The sequence below is a fragment of the Diadema antillarum genome, unplaced genomic scaffold, assembly GCF_040938485.1.
Source record: "Diadema antillarum isolate AM-2024a unplaced genomic scaffold, OU_Dant_1.0 seq00003224_RagTag, whole genome shotgun sequence".
Classification (NCBI taxonomy): domain Eukaryota; kingdom Metazoa; phylum Echinodermata; class Echinoidea; order Diadematoida; family Diadematidae; genus Diadema; species Diadema antillarum.
Genome location: NW_027273809.1, coordinates 72104 through 95570, shown reverse-complemented (window position 1 = coordinate 95570; position 23467 = coordinate 72104). Strand labels below are relative to the sequence as shown.

Here is a 23467-nt window from a genome sequence, read left to right as displayed (position 1 = left end):
TGATGGTCAGTTAAGCAAGCTCATGCCAAACTTTTTTGTTAATACACTGTATAATAATCTTTGGATATGATGTGGGTATTGGTTGTTGTCTAAAGGAAGTTACGATTTCGGAGATATTGCAGAGTTATGGAAATTGCTGGGAAAGAAACATAATATTTGGTTTCAATACGTAGAGAATCAGATGAAGTACAACTCGTACGTAGCATGAATTTTGTATATTATGGGATTTATAGGGAACATTAAGTGATCCTATTAATGAGGCAATTACAAGGAAACAATTCAGTCTTGAAAGCTTTAGTTTATCATTCGCCCTTTGCTGTATGCTTTTTCAATTATCATGCAATATATATTGTGGCCTTTCATAATATTTTCTTAATTGCTCAAACTGTGTCGAGATCTTCGCTCAAAATGCAAGAAGGCTTCTAAAAACAAAACAACACATGCACATATATTTCTTGAAAAATTTATTACATCACCATGCAGCATATATATAATTACATAGACAGTGTAGACGTTGGTAGGTGGAAGACTACAATAAAATATCGAGAGACGCTAATGTAAAGGGGAGCCTATACCCTACAATGGGTGCACTTCAGTTAAATGAGTTAACAATTGCTTAATTCTATGCAACTAGTCCCACGTCCTGGACTATCTTACAAACTTTAATACAACATCAATATCAAACCGTAACATATGCTATCAAGGACAGGAAGTCCGCTGTCTTGAATTTATGATCGAAATGTGTTGAATAATGATGACTACTGAACTGAAAGATTTTCAGGTTGATCTGCCAGCTTTTCTGTCCCATAAAGAGCAATTGTTTGATTTCACCTTGCTTTGGATGAGTTGCCTTGGTGGTAATCCTGATCTGATCACTTTCGAAAGCCCAATTATTTGTTTCGATTTATTGTTTGTTAACATCACCTAATCGGGCCTATCCCCCGCTCTCACGCCCCACCGTACCAATATATACTCAATCACATGGTCTTCGTGGAGTCAAATTTGAAACTGCAACAGGGAACCTCTCTACCCTTTCAGCGTACAGGTCGTACAATTTAGATTATAATTTTTGTTCGCCCACGACATTCTGGTGACAATTCACTCACACAAACATGTTGTGCTCCAGCGGCCTCCCCCTACCCACCCTCTTCCAGTGAAGCGCGAAGACCTAGATTACGTAGCTTTATTCTGTTTTGTTGGCCATGTGGAGCCTACAAGTGCACTTCGGAAGATACCACTGTACGCCTGTCGCCGAACTAGGAGGTCACAACAAATATGCGGGCTTTTGTGTTCGTTATACACTGGGTCTGTACACAGTAGCGACAAGGCATAATACTGTTTCATTACTGGCTTCGCTGTCCTGCTTGCTTACCAAGTAAATATCAGTTTGCTGTAATCATTGCATGAGCGACACATGTACGGTGTACTAATTCATCGCCCTCTCTCGGACCAGAACTTTGATAACGAGAGGTGAGTTGCATCGTTAAGGTAGTGCAATTAAATGTGGTTCATTTGTTACGTTTTGTGCTATTGTGGTACATAATGAGTTCAACTATGGCGTACATTTATGGATAGCTAGCGCCGCTGAAAGTTTATTCCACAATGTAAGAAGGAGTAGTAGCCAGTGGCCCGGCACATGCCTCGGTGGTTGTGGTATGCCGGAGGCAGACAATGATGGCACGCATTCAGTCAAAAAGAGTGGGGTACCAGGGGATCAAAGGTGAACAAGGTTTTGATGGGATGGTGAGCGTTGTTGTGACATGTTAAGTGGTTGGGAAAAAACAACAACATTAGCATTTATCGTTGTCGAGATGTGCTAAAGGGTATCAACTATCAAGGTGGCTCGTGTGCCACGTTTTATTTACATTTTACTCTGCGTGACAATTAAATTTACTCTCTACCCCTCTTGTGTGCAGAGTTACACTTGTCACGCAGAATGAAAAAAAATATATATAGCTTCTCATTGTCAAATGCAACAAATAATTAAAGCAATACATGTACATTCCCTTTATAAGGCGTGATGTTTGCCCTCACACGGCTTGTTCAAAGAGTTGAATAAATTAATTCTTACACTCCCCTGTCAGAGATTGTGATATAGATATATACACCAGTCAGTGTATACGCTCAATTCGCATACGCGGCATTCCATATTTCATTCTGTTGGTGCTGCCGGCTTTCTTAATTGGTAATCTGACATACTAGTATTCGTCTATCTTCCCTATCTCCTAGTTCAAATATACTTATTGCGTCCATTACATCATTCTAATTGCTTACGGCAAGCAACTCCACAGGACTACTGGTACTTTACGTGAAATGGATCCCTCCACTCCGATTCCAGAGTTTGGATACCATTTCCATCCAAAGATACGATTTGTGTGAAGTCATTTGTATGATGCTAGCACGGAAGGTTAATTTGGCTCCGTCGGATGTACGGTGTACATGCCGATTCAATTTCTACTAATTGGTTTTCAGACCGAGAAAGATATTAAATTGATGATCATGTATCATGGCAGATGATAATCTGTATTGATTCTGATGTCAAAAAACACCGAATTTTGATTATAGAACTGTGAGCATAGATATATTGATTGCATACACGTGTCGGTGCTCGAACGAATATCAAAATTCCATGCCCAAGCTTAACCAAGTTTCATTGTGAGCTTGTGAACTAACAACATGCACGGAGTAATGTAAAATGTCTGTAAATTGCCAACAGATTTGACGAAACAACGAGTGATACAGCAAGTCGTGGAAATATTGATTTGTACATCTATCGTGCCTTCCACAATGATTGACTGATATTGATAGGCGAGGTAAAAGGAATACGCAGTATGAGATGTGCAGCATACAATAAAACAAAACCAAAAAATGCTACATCTCATAAATATCATTAGTCGACCTACAATGTATACAAATATACGCATTCATAGTCATATTTTCTTGCTGTTGATAATACCAAAAGGAACCTCAGCAGTAACAACGTCACTTAAAGATTGCCAAAAACTTGAAGATTGCCAAAAACCAAAACAAGTTAAACGTAATTGTGATTTAATCTTCAGAATAGGAAGTACAACAAAATGGTATGTATACGCCGTTAATTTAGACTACTCAGCATTAAAACTGTCATATTTTGGTGCCTTTGTACGTCGGCTTCTTGTTGATGGACTGTGCAAACACATTGGTATTATCATCGTCAAGAAATTTATTGTAATTGTCAGTACAGACTTTCCCTTTCACTGAATATGGCATTTGTGTCAACTTCCCTTCGCTTCCTTTATATTGTTTCGTTTCTGGCTTTCTGTTCATTCATGCGATCTTACTCTGATGAGTGCATGTCGAAAAGCTTTAGTATGTCTGTGTTGAATGCTATTTTCCAACTTCCCTTCCTACTAAAACTAACAAAACGAAAAACATCGAGACAAAATACGTTGTGCATGACCTTAAGATGAAGGTCACACTATAAGGGCGTCTTAACTCATCACTTGTCGGTCTGAAGACTCTAGATGCAAGCAAATTAATCACACCATAGTTCATCTTGTAAACTCTGTCACGGGAAACCAGAAACAGTGAGCTGACTGGAATTCATTTGGGTGCCTTGCACAGCCACGCTTGTTATCTAGGCTTAGGAACCTACAGACAGTTATATCCCGTACACAATGTTAACATGCGATGTACACTAGTTTGTCAGCATGAAAATTACGAAAATGACTACAATTTTTCATCACCGTTCTCGGCTTGATCTGGACTGGGGATTATGAACTTGGCAACAGCTTATGTGCAGTATCAGCAGTGCGAAATAAATACAATAAATTCACAGTCTATATAATATACACTGAATTCATAGCGAGGGTGAAACCTAGTAATGATCAATAGGTACGAAAACTATCAAACAAAGTCACAGTCACGAGCAGTGTTTTCATTGTTCGTTTTTGTTGCTTTTTCCGGTCACGACAAAACCCTTTCATTTTCACTTTCATGCAGTTACTCAGAACTTTTGAATCTTGATGAATTACGTTATAAAAGACCTTTGTGTTCATTATACGCGAGCCTGTGAACAGAAGCGGCATAGCAAAATGCCGCTTCGTAGTTGGCTTCGCTGTCAGAAAATATTCAAGTTTGCAGTCATCGTTGCTAGAGCTACACATGTACGGTGTACTTCTTCCTCTGCTGTTTCTCATGCAGACAAGAGCTTTATCAACGAGAGGTGAGCTCCAGCATTTATGCTCTTTTGTAAGTGCGATGTTGTGCTATATACCTGCTCAGTTTTAACTCTGACAACGCAGATTCTTTCAGCACACCTACAGCACGTACAGTAGTTTACTTGTAGCCATTGGCACGGCACACGCCTTGGTGATTCGCGGTACGCAGTTTTACCTTTCTGTTGTACACATATCACATGTAGAAATATATCGAGGAAGTACGAGAAGAGAAGCAGAGAAATAATGACTAAAGAAAGAAAGAGAGAGAGAGGAGCGATACTTCGAAACCAGTTCCTTTACCATGCCAGCAAAGTTTCTCAAGGATCTACTCAAGAGGTTGATGAGCTCCTGCAGAAGACGGGGTAAGCGGGTAGTCGAGTAAATGCACAAGTGATATCCCGCTCTTCCACTATCTCATCATTTCAGTGCTTTTGTTGTTGTTATTGTTGATGGGGGGGGGGTGGCACAGCGGTGAAGTAAGCGGCAGTGTCGGGCCACAAAGTGTGTGGAGAAGGGCGTAAGGTAACGCAGACACGCAAAAGTTTGATGAAATATTATCAAAGTTTTCTATGAAATTACCATCTATGAAGCGGTTTATGATGACAGGGGATACCATGCATTAATGATAGTAGCCACGTATAGGGTCTACATCACGACAGAACTGCCGACGACATGGTATACAGGACTATGCTGTCTTATACGCCATACCAGGGATGTTTTGTCTCACCTCCCTGGCATGACAAGTGTGTACGTGTGTACACAACGTCGCTCTGGAGTCGTCATTGTCAGCTGATTGTGCGTTTCATGTTTCTGCTTTATATCCCAAAGTATCCGTTTGTCTCGAAGTGAAACTTCCACAACTTCCCATACCCCCCCCCCCCCCCCCCGTCTCGGCATGTATTCAAAAATGCATAATGACATCACCGTCTACTCTTTGACATTGCACTGCGCCTGTTTCGAATTTACTTAACCTTCATTCCGACAAAGACTGTTTTCTATCATACCCAAATTCTATTTGTAAAACTGTTGCTATTTGTATTACTCACTCAAGAATGGCTCGTCGTGAAAAGACATTGCATTGAATAAATTATCTCTCTGTTATTTCAACGATTTGTTCAGGGTTAGCAGTAGGTCAAGCCAGAAAGCAATAGACCTATTTAATAACATTCATATCGATGTTTCTTCCGTAATGACGAAGTAACGAGCTATTCTATTAACATGAACCTCAAAAACTCTTTTCGATACTTGGAATCCAGTTTGCGTACATTATTTGCTGCTACGTCGGGCAAACTTTCTGGTCGTCAAAAAGAACCATGTCAGAAAGGTATGCATAAAATTTGAATAAATGCCTGTTATGTATATATCGAAAACCAGTCTATTAGTGGCTACGTATCACATTTCAGTTTTAAACGTGAAAACTTTCTTTTGTCACCGTTATGGTGTGGAACTCAAAGTAAACAAAGGGCTGACCATGTAATATTCTAAACGGTATATTTTGCCGTAACTATATAGCGGAAATACTTTGCCGAAAAATGAAGTAGCAACAGCATACATGGCCATTATGCAGGCAGCTCTCCGTATGTTGTCTTTACTCTCTATCATGAAGAACATCGTGTTGCCGCATGACATCTTTCAGTCCGTAGTCCATTTTCAGGTAGTGTCAATAAACTTGATGAACGAGATAGTGAGTCAGGTCTATGGAATGCATTATGAATCCAAAGGAACTTAAATATGACGCAAGATCATCATCGTGCATTGGAGACACTTGTTACATCCTTTCAAATGTGTTCCACATTTCAAGATTGCGCAAGATGGTTTTTACCATCACATGCAGGAAAATAGCAGATTTGAATGTTACTCCTGGTATCTGGCTTCCAAGCTCCAATCACCAATGGTTGGGAACTGATATTGAATTCGATGTCCAGATGGTTAGTTACGATCGTTTACCTCTTATGCAATAAAACATTAAAGCCTGTAATATATTTATACTGGTAGGCGATGAACCCTTGCAAACTTATAATCTCCCTCTGGTGGAAGGGTCACTCTCTTTTCGTTTCTGTGATACATATATTAAAGTATTCTCCATTTTCCACTCACCAACACTCCTGTTATCCTGATATGCTCACTCAATCCACGCTCTACTATCCTATTTTCAATAAATATCTGTTTATGTTGAGATTTGATTAATGTGTAGAAATATCGATTGATATCTTTTGGAAGGAAAAAAAAAAACGTTTTTATGCTACTTTGATGCTATGTTATGACTCTGAGAGAGTCTCTCCTTTAATCTTTTTTTTTGTTGCCATCACAAAAAGTACAAAACGCACGTTATCTCCTTTTCTTCTTTAGGGTTTTTTCTTTAATTAAGGCTTAAAGGGATGGTACAGTATTGGTGGAGATGAGTATTGGGCTCTTAACCTTTTGCAAGATACCAAGAAAACACTTATGAAATAATATCGAGCATACCATTTTAAGAGGAATTCAAAGTTTATTTGATGAAAATCGGGTTTTGAACGACTGAAACATCCTAAAACAAAGTAAAACAAAGCGATTGTAATAAAATGTGGGTCCCACACTTTATTGGAATCGCTCTGTTTTCAATATCTCAGCCATTTCAAAACCAATTTTCATCAAATAAACGTTGAATTCCTCATAGAATTACATGCTCTTTCATACTTAATAAGAGGTTTCTCATTATCTCACCAAAAAATGTTAGAAACCTGAAATTAAGTCTCAACCAAAACTATACGATCCCTTTAAAGTTACATTCCTGTTGATATATAGGCCTAAATATAGCTTATGTAATCTGGTTCCGAATGATACGGGGAAAAAAGACAAATTTGAACCCGATTATGCCCCCTTTTCCATTGAGCCGACTAAACCGCAGAGCAGGGCAAGACGAGGACCCATATGGGTCCTCGCCCCACACATGCAGAACCCATATGGGTTCTGCATGTGTGTATCGAGTAGCTTGAAGTCAAGACCGGTCTGGACCCTTTAGAAGCAAGGAGTTTCATTTCGTCTTAGGCCTATATTGGAAACCCCCCATTATGGTCGACATAAGTAAGTTACAGTGTTTTAAAACCGAATAGGTCTACAGGCACCCGTCAGTTCATGACGTCACAAAATTTTAAACATTTTTCTATAAAGTGCATGTATTTGACATCTTTAAGCAAGTTAATTTCTGTATCTTACCCAGCTTCAACGTGGTGATCATCCTTCTTTATCCCACTCAAACTACGTCATCATCCCACTATGTCGTCATAGACTATCGATTCGTGGGCCTTTACGCATACATGCATGGGTGCACTTCACTATATGACAGTTTCCACGCTGGGGTATACGGTATACAATTCACAACTTTTGAATAACAATAGTTGTACTTTGTAGGAAAGTTGCTGTATTGTTTGGGGAAAAATGAAACAGAAGTCGTAAGGTCGTGTTGCTTAAACCAATTTATACCATTTTGTTCCGCATGATCAAACGCTAAAATCCATGCCTTGATAATTAACCTTGAACCTTTAATTAATCATTTTCAGCAGCCCCTTGAAACTATCCCGGGATGGTAGAAGTGTCGTGCATCAGCATGAGAGGTGGCATGGCTGATTAAAGACGGTCACTCATGTACAATAAAAGTGACAAGTAAAAGTACAAGTAAAAGAAAAAAATGCCTCTTTGCTTAAAGCATGTGTGACCCAGAGGCTGCATCACGTGGATGTCTGGTTTGGATACCATTCCCTGTTCCTTCAGTTTTGTGCAATCATGAACGACGCATAACCTGTCTCATATGGGGTGTTGCATAATCAATTGTCTTTTTTCATTGCTGTCATTTGATAGTAAAATTAGCAATTATTTGCAATGAATGTAGTCTTTTTTGCTGTCACTGATTAACTGTTCTGTCATTCGTCATTTCGAACTTGAAGTATTTTAATATGTATAGAACCGACAGAAACATGGTACTTGTTTTAACTAAATAAATATCCAGTGTACTCGACTTTCTTGAATGTGATGGACACAGAAGTTCCTTGGGCTTGTTTACTTCGGTAGGTGGAAGGGCCGAGTCCAGATCAGATCACTAAAGTAAAATGCTATTTGAGCGATATCATAGTGATTACTCTTCAGACACCTAGGCTATATACCGCTACTCATCCACGATAAAGAGCCTACGCTGTGCTTACTTTGAACGTAGTGATAGTAGTTCAATTCGCTGCTTGACTAATTACGGGATAGTGGCCTTTTGATTGCGCATACGTTGCATGCAGCTTAGTCTTTGCATAAGTAATGAAAAGCCCGTAATAAATGTCTGGTAATTGACAGCAGCCTTTAGAAGAGTACCCACCCCTTGATACTGTGCCAGCTATGGTCGGGAGCATAGTGCAAGACTTGTTGTTAAGAGCGCTAATGCACTGGTCGCGTAAAATCCTTTAGAATCGACAGGAGATGAGCATGGTTTTGTCTGGCACAAAACAATGGTCGATACGCTGTTCTTTATCGAACCATAGCTCCATGCATTCTGTACAAACATCAATATTCCACATAACGGATGTTCCTACAAAGAAAGATGTAGATGCGACTCCACGACCCATTCTATGCTCCAAAGTGATGCCGTCGTGAACGCTGCTTTGCCCCCCCCCCTCCCCCCCCCCCCCCCATGTAGTGTTTATTTGAGGGATTGTTTAAATGTGTTGAGTGTTTTCGCCTTTACAAAAGCGTTTGCCTTTGATACGATCACTTTTACCTTTAACAAAAGATTGAATATCTTAGATAGTTATGTTCGTATGTTTGGAATATTCGGCTGTTGTTTTTAAACATAGTCACTACCTTAGTCAAAGTTTTGAATCGTGAAAATTTGTTCGATCATTAATTAACTTCCCTGTTCTGCGCTATCAGCATTGTTATATTTTGTATCACTTATTGTGTTTTCATCAACTTTCAGTTTTCTCTGTTAAAGTATAGTCAGGGTGCCTACTTAGTCCTAATAAAGAAATAATAATAATAATAATCAGCTGATGCGCAAGAAGACATATTCGTTCAGTCTTTATCTGATATCACGTCGTCAGTTGCTTCCATGATAATACAGTTATAATTCGCGAGATATGCCTGGTTGAATTTATAATTTTGGCGAAAAAGGTTGGCGCCGTGATGGTCTTATACCAGCACGTTAGTTATAAGACAGTGATTGTGTTAAGCGCCATGCCATCATTACTGAGTAATGAACCTCCAGACCTTGGCTGCTCGGATTTACGCCAGAATTCGCGGCACACGCATGGATTGTGTAGTCCAACCAATGTTGAAATGGGGCAGCGTTCAATACCTCGGCTATGTGATGTTTGCATGGGGTCAATATGGAAAGCATGTGTAACTGTTAATCTATCAGTGCATCAACTTCCAAACGTACTCTGACGCAAGGAGATTTAAGAAAGGGGGCTTATATGCAGTAATCAGCTACGAAAGTCGACAGCACCTCCGATGTGGTGTATTATTTATGTGCCACAGGTCTAAAATTCTCGTACACAATTTCAAATGTGTACAAATTCTTCGGTTTTAAATGTGAGTTCAGAAAATGCAAAATATATAAAGAGAAACACACCAATGAATAGCAAGTCAGCAATTTGGATGATGTGGGTATTGTCGATAACTTCTGATTGTGTTTTTGTTTCATTTTCTGTGAAGTACTTAATACTTATTTATGTCGATCATTGTCGGAAAACAATAGAATAGTTACAGCGTACATGTCTGTCTCGTTTGTTCATCGTGCCTCCCATAGAGGCCAATTACTCTTCCAAAGGAGCTTGACATAGCGTGGAACTTCATACTTTGCCCATGGAGCGTCAACACTTGTGTTGTAGCATGCTGTGCCGTTACCTGGGTCTTCCTGCTAACGAGGGTTTTACACACCCGCTGCTTGAATATTTCGATTGATTAGAAGTTTTATTTGTTTGTTTTTTTTTTCTGATTAACTGTTCAGAATGATTGTTATTCCACCCACCTGTATATACTCAAAATATTTAATCCTTAGAATCCAGTCTACATGCATCCGATTTTGACAAGCCGTTTTTGTAAAATGTCTTTCCTCATATTTAGTGTGTGTGTGTGTGTGTGTGTGTGTTCGATAATGATACAATAAAACAGTTTGTCAATGGAACTATTGTATGTGGGACTAGTGAAATCTCCACGCCTTGTGCTTTTCGGCTTGAGTGAAACAGGTCCCTCATGATGAATATTACAATCTCTTCTAGGGATAAAGGAATGTTAACCGCGGATTTTTACGATACAAATGCTATGTCAACGAAACATGTTCAGCGCTTCCAACTTCTGTAGTTGTACACCTTATATAGAGTCAAAGAATTACCAATTTTTCTTTCTGTAGAGACAATGCTCATAATACGCCCCGATCACGATAAATCTATCAATAAATAATTAGCTGTGCAATGTCGAGTAAAATCCAGTATACTCAACGGTACTCAGTTCGAATATATACTTAATTACATTTACGTACATATACTATGCTGTGTGAGAACATGCGTTTTACTCTTGGACATTATTCAAGATTTGTTGGTAGATGCGTAAACATTTGCATTAGTGTTGCGTATGACCGTGATTTCGCACACTTAATTGTTACACCACTCGGAGAAGGTACACCGATAAAGTATAAGGTCGTAGTTACAATAGAAATGCACTCCATCTTTCCTATAACGTGAGATATTCAAGTGTGGGAAGATATACATGTGGGCAATTCCGCAGTTAGATGGACATGACATGGATAAAAGAAATGTGCCTCTTTATCTTACTCTTTAATTTAGGTATTAACTAATGCCATGGATGTTCACCAATCACTAAGGTCTTTCAAATTCAGTAGATTTTATTTTTCGTATTTATGGATTTTGCGAGATCTAAAACCATCATTTAAAATGAACATGTGGGACAGGGGATGCTGAAATTCACTTAAATGCAAATTACAGTGGGTTGCTTTTAGATTTTTTCCTCAAATTTTTGCTAAAAGGTAAAAGATGAATACATTTAAATACTCCAGAAGTCATGTTAAATTTTTTCAATTACAAAGGGGTGAAATGACCTGCGGAATTACTCTGGACAAATGTAACGTATACTAACCGTAACGTTACTAACCATGCATTTGGGGGTCTAGCTAATAAATTATCGGTCGAACTGCTAAAAATATTTGCGTGAACATTTGTCATGATGCTATGATTGAAATTAATGTAACACTTTGTTTCAAGTAACTTGAAATTTTGCACACTTTTTGTTACAAGACACTGCTTTTTTTGTCATGTCCTTTTTTCGTAACGTTACTAACCAGCCCTTTTAATTGCCATAGCAATTCTAATATTTCATTGGATTGTGCTCATTCTTTTCTATATCATAGACCTGGGAAGGATGAACATGGTTTAACATGATTTTGACTTGAAATGAATAAATGGTGATTTAGTAGTAAAAATAAATATCTAAATTTCTTTAAATGTAACGTTACTAACCGCGGAATTGCCCACGTGCATTTCCTTTGAGGAGGGAGCCGAGACTTTGTTCCCTATTTTAATCTCCACTGTAATGACAGCAACTGAGCTGATTTAATGATTTAGTGAATTACGTTTTGACAATAATTAGCAAGATTATTATAACATGAGTGACAACAGCAGTAGTAGTTAGCTAAAATGAGGTCGATGTTTTCCGAGAATATGAATAAGGAAACTATCCATTATTGATCAAATTAAATAATGTTTTATATCTGTCACAATTGACCGTCGCGTGTCTCATTTGGTAAAGCTCTATGTTGCAAGCCCATGTGCATTGTCATTAACGTTGTTTTGTGTGTTTCTACGCGACTTATGACGTCATCCCTTTTGCCGTTGGCACTTGACGGGGACGAACAAATATTCATTTCTTCACTACAGAACTCCAAAGTCACTCCTCTGTGACTTTGGCTAGCTGATGAGCGTCCTTACGTATTCAATTAGCGTGCACTTCTTCTTGCCTCCACCTGCTCTGTGTGATTAGTGCAACTCATGCGAAACACAGGACGAAGCTCACTCAAGTGATTGATAACTTTGTTGTAAACAGGTGCCCAGGTAGTTAAAGGGTAATTATTATCCACCTACACAGAACGCATCTCATATTTCTATGTCCGCTTTCAATGCACGATGATGCATTGTACTAAAACTCACGCAGTGGGATTCTCACAGAAAGTAACAATATAGTATTTTTGATTTGTTGTAGATTCACTTCATTATGTATAAAGTGCTTTGCGTTTTCTGATATGATGACTCCATGCCACTGAGCATTCCTCATTATCATAATGTGCCTATGTTACAAGAAAATGAGTTGAAAGTAAGAGATTGCTTCAATTCACTAGATTGAATTTTTTTTATTTGCCAGGTAAATGTAGACTTGAGTAATTCTTATTCAGAATTTTAGGTTAACCATTGAGGACTGTAATATCAAATCTTATTGACGAGTTAATGTAACGAAACAGTGATAGACAAAAGACGTAATTGTCCGCGTAGAATAAACGTGTGATAGCATAGTCAAAGTGGGGGCACTGCATGGCATAGTGGGTGAGACCCTAAATCTCTCAAACGGAGGTCCCGAGTTCGAATCTTGCCCAGTGCTTACGCCGTCGGACGTGATGTTTACACCACGATGCTCTTCTCGAACGAGATATTTATACTACACAACTTTTGACTCCAGTGAATAATAAGTGTGCATTGCTAGTATGATGAAAACACTTTTTGCCATTCACGTATGAATATCCTTTGAACGTTTGAGTTACAAGGGAAATCACAATGTTTAATAGATCTAAGAATACAGAGGCCTTAACAGTAACTAGAAAACACACACAGGATCAGGTGTAGGCCTATTACGGCTCTGAGGCAATGTTGATGCGCCACCGTCTCTTTACCAAACAGAACCAGTAGAAATAACCTGCATTTTTATTTACGGCAGAATAATGACCCTGCAGTTATAAACAGAGCTTTACTTCATCATTTCAGCTCTTCATCCGCAAAATAGATGCTGATGCACAATACCGAAAGCTACTCAGGATTCAATAACTCATATGGGTCGTTTAATGAAGGCAAATACTCCGGAGCGCGAAAGAAGTCAACACACCGAATAATCTCTCTTTGTCATTCTATTTCTCTATTACTGTCACAGATTAGGGAGCGTCAAGGCATACGGACTACCAGGACTGTCAAAGAATTATATTCTCCCAGTCAGGAGACTTTCGATGTAAGGGGTGAATTCTTTAAGATTCAGATCTCATCTCAGAATCCAGAAATTACGTCTGAGGAGTTGAAGCGATTATGAAAAGCTGAAAGCCCCTGCCGTTTGCCGCTCTCTCGGTTTATTAGTGTATGGGTAGAGAAAGGAAGCAGCACATCAATCAGGTCACATTGGAAATGAGCACTGGCTGATCGCAGCTTCTACTACTTCGGATTAGCACTCAACAACCATCGCTGCAGGCCCGCATCCGACTCCTCTGAAGTCTGTAAGCGTGTAGAATAATCAGACGCCAGCAGTATGGCGTCCCCCAACTCGTCTAATGTTGGTAACGATGGAACGGAGCATTCATCAGTGAGCCAGGAATCCGTCAACCCCGTACAATCACTGAAAGGGATGTCACTGAGTGGATTAAATGGAGATACGCGTCATTCCTCTAACACGGAGGATTCGCAAACACAACTTTTACCCCCAGACGAAGTTACAGAGGAACAACCCAAAACTCGACTGTCGTGGGGACAGGTAACGGAAATACCAACAGGTGGTACCTCTTCGGAGACAAATTCATGCAAGTATGAACGAAGTGGTCTTCCACTCGGAGGTGCGTCCAGCAGTGGAAACCCATGGCAAGTACGATCCACACAGAATCCTTCTAAACCCTTTGTGAGGCGGCCCACCCCCATGGTTCTTCGGGTTCCGAAGTCTGTAATTGGTAGGTAAACTCTGTGATTTTTTTTGTCCAATTCATATTGATTCTTTGTTTTTCTCTGGTTGTATTCGATTGGTCACTCGCATTGCAGACAATTTGCAGCATAATATCGCAAAACGCAACAAACGCTTTGAAATGTTTACTAGCTTGAAGATTTCTCCAGCGTGATTGCATGCATTCTGTAACGTGAGTCGAGGAAGTATACAAGTTCAAATATGCGGGTATGATAGGTGTTACAAAGGTGAGTGCGCTCTGTGTTCAGACCGCTGTACCATTTTCTGTTTTAGCATGATGGGTTCAAATGTCACTAACAACATGAACTTCTGCGAGAGCCGCTATATTTTATTCAGTGTAATTTGCCATTACATTCTACAGTTATGATTCATTCCATCAAAATGAAAGATTGACTTGTCCAACAGCCTGTAATAGTTTACACGAACACGTGAGTCTATTAAATTCCCTCCTCACCTGCCATAGCTTACCACTCAACAGCCCTTCTGTCAATACATCGGTAGGTTGAAAACCAATTTTCATACGTAGTGGTATCTGAAATCTGAAATGTATATTGTTGGGAATTGAGAGCGTGTACAAAATAATGATATCCTTGTAGGTATCATGACGCTGTAAGTCATACAGGTGTCAAGTGAGCGAGATTATCCCAGAGACAGTATTGTTTAGTTTTTCGTTTCGGGAGAAGGCACTGTTTGAATGTAGAGTATACACACAGTGACGGACAAGCCCAAAAAACCTCTGTGCTGTACGACTTGGGTGGCTAGTTTGAAGCGAAATATTTGTGAATCATGAAAAATGTACAGTATACTGATGTGGGAAGTGTCGGACTGGGACATCATATTGTGTATCGGAGATAGAATGTACACAGAGATTTCTTTCAAATGCTGGTGCAGGTTTAATGCGTTATCTAAATCGTTTATCTAAATTGATATTATGTTCATTGCTCTGCTTTGCATTATTTGTGAAATTTTATTAACAGAATCATGCATACCCCTCTTTGCCCTGTTATTCCCTGTCGCATATTAAAACAATATTTTGCACTTATTATTTTCAAACTATTCAACACATCCTAAAAAAACCTTCGTTTGTTTATACATTATACATCTCCCTCTTCTGAACTCGAGACTTTCACAATAGGCAACGCCTTTGAGTCATACTTGTGATAAACTTTTTGATATACACTAACTTGATGAAAAGCGTATCAGACAAGACACATTGTTGCCACACTTGCCAGTTTCTGCTGCATTTGTTTGACATGTATTACGTCCGACGGGCAAGAGGTTTTTGTAGCCACTAATATGGCGCCGAAGTTGCAAGTGTAACGGAGAGACACATTACTCCTCTTGTGGTATCTGCGTGACGGCTATCCTAACTGAGTATTTTGGGTTCTGCCCTGCGAATCAGCGTCTGATGAAACTCTATTATTGGATCGCATGTATTCGTATCTCTATTTGTATAATGTATCCTCCAGTCAGGTTAGCCTTCCCGAATTACCGCATTTGCACTAATTACTTAATGCATGCATGTGAGGACATCTTGTTACCAGTCCTGAAATTGGCATTCCGCCTCGATGCAACCATCTCCGCCTGCTCTACGTGGTCGTGGACTTAATCCCTCTTTTCTTAATTCCTCAATAAAAGGTTTCCAGGTTTCCTGCGAATATCTAATGAAATGCATCACCAATTTGACAATTCACCCAACTTTTAAGGGACACATTTTGTAAAACAATGCGTTTGACTTCAGAACGTAAGTAATTATGTATGTATATATATATATATATATATATATATATATATATATATATAAAATGGAGAAACAAACTGGAATTCATTTTTAGCCAATAAAGCACGAGTTTATTCGATTCAAATTTTCGGCGTCCTACGCCTTCTTCAGGAGTCTTGACAATGACTGTATCAAAACAAAGCGAAAAAAATACATTACCAGTTTGTAGTGTATATAGATATAGATATATAATATATATATTTGTGTGTATATGTATTATATATATAATGTGAGAGAGCGATCCTGACCGAAACGTACGTGTTGTCTCATTGTGGAACATACAGTGGAAGAAATCAAATTTGAGGCGGACGTTGCTCTCTACTTTCCCTGTAATCGAGTTTTCAACCTGTCATGGCCCTCATCAGGATCTACCACATTACAATAATTGTCTAGATGGTATAATGTACCGTAATGTAACTAAAAGAGCGATATTACATAGCACAATATCGTACAATATATATATATATATATATATATATATATATATATATAACATATATGTATATATATAACATATATATATATATTATGATATAATGATAATGATATCAATCTTCTGAAATATTGCCTTTGCACAAATAAATCATTTACTCCGACACAAAAATGCAATCTAACATCATCTCATCAACAGAAACGCAATGTGTATCATACAAAAATAAAGAAAAAACATAAATTCAGTTCCTGTATTAAACTTCCAAAATATAATAATATTTTGCCATCATTTTAAACGTAATATATATGTATATAAATATAATATATATTATATGATTATATAATATATAAAAATTATGCATATATATGCATATATATATATATATATATACATGTATAGATAAAGTGAGAGATCGACCCTTACCGAATTAGTACACAGTATCACATTGTGAAGCATAGCTTAGGTGGAAGAGATAAGTTTTAGGCGGACGTTGCTCTCTACTTTTCCCTTCAATCAACCTTTCGGCCTGTAATGGCCTTTATCAGGATCTACCAAGAGAGCATTTTACAATAATTAGTGTCCAGATGGCATAATGTGGCATGATATATATTAAATGCAATATCCTACAGTGAAATATCATATATTCTACCAAGATGATACTAATATAATTCTTCTAAGATTACCTTTACACAAATTAATGAAATACGTCAATACAAAGATGCATACAGATAATATTTTCTCGTCAACAGAAATGTGTTGTGTATCATTCAAAAATAGATTCAATTCCTGTATCATACTTCCGAGGTACAATAACCATACTTTACCATCATTTTAAACATCAAATATAGAAGATTGTAATCATCATTTTTGTGCAAAGGTGATATTAAAGAAGATTTATGTCATTATCACTATCTTGTTAGATTATATGATATTGCGCTGTATGATATTGCACTTACTATTTCATGACACATTATGCCATCTAGACAATTTTTTTATTGTGTTCTCTTGGTAGATCCTGCCCAAGGCCATGGCTGATCAACAGCTTGAGTAAAGGGAAAAATAGAGAGCAACGTTCGCCTCAAACTTGGTACCTTTCACATATGTATGCATATATATATATATATATATATATATATATATATATATACACACTGTACTGATGTTTGACTCCAGTATGAAATATATAAATACCTGTTTAGTATGTGCTTCTTGTACATCGTGTGAATTTTTCCTCAAAGATATGATTCTGGGTATGGTTTTTTTTCCCTATATAGGAAATGATTTGTCAAAGATGTGCTCTTTTGAAGAAAATGAAGAAGAGGACGATGAGAACAATGGGGATAACTACCAGCCTATTTCTTCCATGGACTTCAAAGACAGTGACACGATGATCGTGGAAGATATCGAAGAAGAAGGGCGTTTGCAGGGTTCCAGTCTTCCCGTTCCACAAGATCTGCCTGTAAAGCCTGGGGTAGATGAACACGTAATAGCCAGTCAGCGCGACTTGAATGCAGACAGTCCAACCGTCTTCATTCAAACAGAATTTGGGAAACAGATGTCTCTTGACGAAGTCGAAAATGATGAAGGAGAAGATGTTGACGACCAGGAGGATGAAGAGGACGAATGCCAGGAAGAAAATCAGTTCCTGTCGCCTTCTAACTCCATGTCCTTTGGGAAGGTTGATCCGCCAAAGACGAATACTCATGTGCAGACTGTTCCTCACCAACCGCGAAGATTAGTTCGGAGGGACACCCCGCAAACTTTGGATATACCGGAGACCGTAAGACGTATGTGTTTATGCCGTGGCTCATTATTTTGTTGTCACCATAAAGAGCACGTACCCTACGTATGAAATAACCAATTGTATTCGTTGTAAAAGTGTGAAGAGTGATGCTCATGAAAACTTTTCGAATTATCAATCTAGAGAAGGTATATGATGTGTAAAATAAACGTGTAACTTGCAACTGATTGACAAATTGCCCAACATAGACGTAAATTTCATGAATTTGAATAATTACGCAGTACCCGCTGCATACCAGAAGGATTACATGTAGAACCAGCACTTGCTGTCGGGCAGATCACAGCTCGGTGGTCTAGTGGATAAAACGCCTGTCCGGAGATCAGGAGGTCGTAGATTGGAATCCTGCTCGAGCTTATTCTCCCATGTTTCCTTCGTCATGGCTACTACTAAAACACTGATCAATACAGTGCTTGTTTACGTCGATGTAGGGCAATTTGTCAATCAATCGCAATAAAAACAACTTAACGGAAGAATTTCATGAATTTGAATAACGGGTACCATTGCAATCAATATACTGTTTTTAAATTTATGCTATGGTGAAGGAATGCTCGTCTAACCCAGGGCATTGACCCTATGCTGAAAGAATACTTTTAACAATACATGATTTCGATGACATTGGCTTAATAATTGTCCAAGATCATAGCTTGGATGTGTGTAAACGGAACTCAATTTGAAGAGATTTAAATTCCTCATAATCTTTCCTATTCAGAGGGAGACGAGCTCCTCCAAATTCCTTTTATTGACGACTGATAGATGAGAGTAAACACTAAAGCAATACCGCAGTGCTCGGTGATTTTGCGATATTTTAGTAGCCGGGGTCTTTACCGTTGGTGTAAATTCAGTCACCGTTCACTAAATGCAATAATTTGAACCAATTACTTTGGTAATACGGTATTCAAACCAAATTCGATATACACAATATATCTCTAGCTATTATCCTATTAACTCTTCCTGCTTTCCCTTGTATAAGAAACCTGATCTTGTTCCCAACTGAAAAGACCAACACTAATTGTTTTTGTTGTTTCTGTATAACTGTCCGCATGACAGCTGATGATTCCCTGTCCAACAGTGAAATGCTCAATTCCTTATTGCAGTAGTCTCATATCCACGTCTAACCAAAGATAAACTGTGAAACTGTCTGAAGTGAATGAGGCTTGATCCGAACATGGACCCACTACACATCGACTTTCATTGCTCGATAATTCATTCATGCACCTCTGTCGGTCAAAAGTGTCACTAAAACACTTTTAACATATTTTCCTGCTTTGATCTGATCATGACCGCCGACAGCAAACCTATATGAAAATAAGACGACGCTTTGATAAATCTATAAACTACATGCGCAAAAGATAGTAACACTCTCAAATCAAGAAAAATGCATGTGCAGTTGTAGGGCTTATTGGTTTTTATTTGCGAAATGCGCTTACATGGTACTTTACATGAAGAAAGAGAATATTTTGGCAGGTTGATTGTGATTTGTATTGTGATTTTTCCCATTTTTCGCACATTGTCTCAGAGTAAATATGGACAGTAACGATAGAAGACATGTATGTCTCATCATTAAGCAACGTTACGTGCGTGTCCAAAAGTGTCCACTTCAGTAATTACCAATGTTTTCAGGTTCGCTGCTCCCCATCATTGGTGTTTATTCAAAGCAGTTGAGTCTGAAAGGCACCACAGACAAATTAGACCGAAATTTGGGAAACAGTTTTTGTGTGTGTGTGTGTGTGTGTGTGTGTGTGTGTCAGAGACGATGCACGATTACACAATCGTCATTGTCCAAGCATCTGCATGTACTCATTAAGATGCACATAACCAGGTGGCTGTGGTAATGGGATAAAAGAAAGATCGATCTTCGTTATTAGTCCATATGTGTAGTAGGTCCATGATTCGAAGAATAGTGGATGTGGATCGAAATGTAATGGCACCAGCATACTTTTTCAGGAGTACGCCCATTTCACAATTCTCCTATCGTTTGTGTATTGTACATGCAAATACGTTTTATTAACTTGATTGCAAGAAAGGCTGAACAAACAAACAAAAACTCATTGAAAGCAAGAGATTATTAAGCAGAGGAATGAAGATATGGGGTATGTGTTGTTGTTGTTTTTTTTTTATTTGTCTCCCTCTGTAGAAATAGTGAAACATAACTAACATAACAATGTCGGAATTTCGGAGCTTTGGTCTGTGTTTCAAGTTCATCGTGCATGTCACTACCTGCAACCAGGGATAGCCTGGTGGTATAGTGTCGCTGCCGGAAATTAGTAGATGACTGATTAAATTCCCGCTGGTTTCTTTTCTCAGACATGTTTGTCAAAAACACATTCTCGCTCAAAATCTCATAAACACATTTTAGTATATTTATCAGAACGGTCTTCAGCGTTTCTCTTTGAATTTGGTCAAGAGCAATTGTGTAGACCTACCCACCGCCACTGAAAAAAACAACAATCTAATAATACAGAACAACACAAGGTATGAATGTTTACTGCCTCGTTTAGGTCATGATAGAGTAACAATTTGGTCTATAGCGTAAACAGTATGGAGATATTTGCATCAAGTGTCATAGCTTTTCGATTTGGACGTTTATTGCACTAAATTGATGTCTTGTTCTCATTCCGTACTATTTTTTGTTATGTTAACAGCATTGTTTCAATGTGAATGTTTACACAGGTTTGGCAGCTACATCAGTGGCTGAAGAAATCTTGGAGGAAGAGGAAGAAGAAGAGGAGGAAGAGGAGAAGGAAGACGATACAAATACTGCACACCACACCTCAGAATGTGGCCAAAAAACAACCACTACTCAAGACCAGACTTCTGTGCAAAAAAGTGAGATCCAAAAATCTTCAGAACTATCTGACAGCGACGGAAGCCATGGTAGCTATTCTTCCAATACAGATAACAGCTCAACGGGAGAGAAGGATTCAAATAAAAATTCTGTGCTCCCGACTTGCACGCATGACGATAATGTGGTGAAATGTGAAAATAACAATCCCGAGGCTCCTTCGATAGATCTCACGAACGGGGCCAGAACCACCACCGAGTCGAAAGACAGTCTGGTTTCGAAGAGTGATTACCAATCTCAGTTCAGAGAAAGGGAGAAGAAACAGAGCCGCTTTAAGAAGTCAATGTCTGGTGAAAAGAAGGAAGGAAGCAGTAGTCCTTCGTCCGTGAGGAGAAAGGTCTCACCACATCACACCAAAATTCTGACAAGACAACCAACTCCAGTGCATATTGACGTGCCCAAGCATTTACTTTCCGGTAAGCTAATTCCCACTCATAGCATACATGTATAATAGCAGACATTAGCGGTGGTTCGGTGGCCCGGGGTCATTGAACATCAGCGGTGGTTCGGTGGCCCGGGGTCATTGAACATTAGCGGTGGTTCGGTGGCCCGGGATCATTGAACATTGATGTTGGGCCATCAAAGTTTTTTTTTTTTCTTTTTAAAGGCTTTCTTTGATTTGCCGAATCGGGCAAGTAAAATTCAAGATTGACTGGTGCGTTTCCTTGTTTTTTTAATTTTGCGCCAATCACTTCTATTTCCACACATTTCAGCCCACCAAAATTTCAAATTTAAAGGCTTAAGTAGCCCTCATGGGCCACCAGAGAAAAAGGTTAGTGTTGAGCCCTGTGTATGTAATCACTTGTTCTATGTAACTATACTCGTAACCTTCATTCAAGTCCTCCTGTCTGTATTTAAGACAGGTAAAATAAGAAATATGTGTGCAGTAAGTGCCTATCTCTTCGTTGTATAGCACCGTGTAATACATAGACATTATTAAATGGAACAGTGAAAAAAAAATCGGTATTGCTCCCAACCTCCAACTATAGATTTGTGAAACTGAGAAGTAATGTACGTAGGACACTGTTGTTGTTTTATTAAGGAATGTGTATATGAATACCGAGCAGGGATGGTTATAAATCATCAACTAGTACTGTATATCGCAATTCTTAACACATAGTTGCAGAAGCACTGGGGTAAGTGTACTCTTTTAATCTAACTCTACTTTCTTTATATAGAATCATTCAAGTCGAGTGCTCCACCTGCATTTCTCGAAGAAGAGGAAGGAGAAGAAAATTGAACCAGGCATGATCTACAGAGGCCTACAGGTGAATCGTTGAAATGGGTCGAAGTTCATCTTTCATTTTGACCATGTGGTCTGTTGAATGATATGCAGATGGTTTTATGGAATACCACTTTTATTTGCTGGTAGTTCATAGCATGTGATACAGTTTGATGTTTGATAACTGTCCACAGCTTTCAGTAGCAACAGTCCGATGGAGCGTTTTGCTGAAGAATACGATTTGCATTGTAACATGGGAAAATTGCACGAGTTCAAATTTTACCCTGTATTCTACTATCTTTCGGACTGTAGTAGGCATTTTTTTGTGTTCACCGATGTATTAGTCTTGCGGAGAGCCAGTATAGATTGAGTTCAGACAACTATAGCTGTGCACCGGGACCAAAAGATATGCACGTTACAATGAATTGTATTCAACATGTACGAATTCTAGAGCCCACCAGGAGGCGCAATAGTGGATTTTGTAAGTTTGTTTGTAACGTGGCAAGACTTAAAATTATCAGTGCAGAAATTACCTAAGTGTTCCATGAGCTATCGATGTCCTCTTGAATTGGTAGTGATTGATCGATGTTATCCCATGCAGTCTCCTCGTTTTCAAGTTGATAACAGGAGTAAAAACTAACATTTTTTCATCTCTCATGTTGCTTCGATTATAAGCAAACGATTAAAAAAAATAATTATGTCCCTTGAAGATTCGAAGAAATAACGTTTAACAGCACTTGATACCAGGATAAAATGACCAGCGTTTATGAAAAAGTTGTGTGTGTACAATGGCATCTAGGGGTTTTTAAAAATGAATGATATTGCAGTGTTGATTTTTAACACCCGTGTTCTACTTTGCGCTGTAGAGGACGACGGATGCCTTGTCGGTTGAGATTTTTGAAATTTAACTTCAGTGGGCTAGAAAGTGGAATAGAACTACAATGTTTATCATGACTGATGTACACATACATTGTATATAAGGTTCGAGAGGTTTTTGTGAAATTCAATCATTACACATAGAATATGTTGACATTTGGATCTGAACAATGAAAAGTAATTCAAATATGCACTACCCACAAAATATCAAAATATGCAGGACGTTTCTGCATCGTAAGCGACTGCTCTCAAGCTTTACATAATCAGGGGTCAGTTGGTGTTTGGAATTAGCAGAAGACAAGATGAAACCAGACACAATATCATATATTATCACATAAAGAAATTTCAAAACCAACT

General features: G+C 38.6%; 1 protein-coding gene across 1 annotated transcript; it reads left to right on the top strand.

The window, feature by feature from the left end:
• The first annotated feature begins 1341 nt into the window (after window positions 1-1341).
• LOC139715291 (uncharacterized) lies at window positions 1342-23372 on the top strand. Its single transcript, XM_071626869.1, has 5 exons — window positions 1342-1470; window positions 13368-14145; window positions 17644-18156; window positions 20841-21428; window positions 22191-23372. Exons 2-5 carry the CDS (start codon window positions 13734-13736, stop codon window positions 22250-22252), a joined length of 1575 nt encoding a protein of 524 aa, XP_071482970.1. The 5' UTR covers window positions 1342-1470; window positions 13368-13733; the 3' UTR covers window positions 22253-23372.
• Window positions 23373-23467: the final 95 nt, after the last annotated feature.

Excerpts from the sequence above, each read along its gene's own strand:
- LOC139715291 (XM_071626869.1), top strand. The coding sequence starts at position 13,734 with ATGGCGTCCCCCAACTCGTCTAATGTTGGTAACGATGGAACGGAGCAT. Across the intron at positions 14,146-17,643 it reads GGTTCCGAAGTCTGTAATTG|GAAATGATTTGTCAAAGATG; the intron begins GTAGGTAAACTC and ends TTCCCTATATAG. Across the intron at positions 21,429-22,190 it reads GCCCAAGCATTTACTTTCCG|AATCATTCAAGTCGAGTGCT; the intron begins GTAAGCTAATTC and ends TTCTTTATATAG.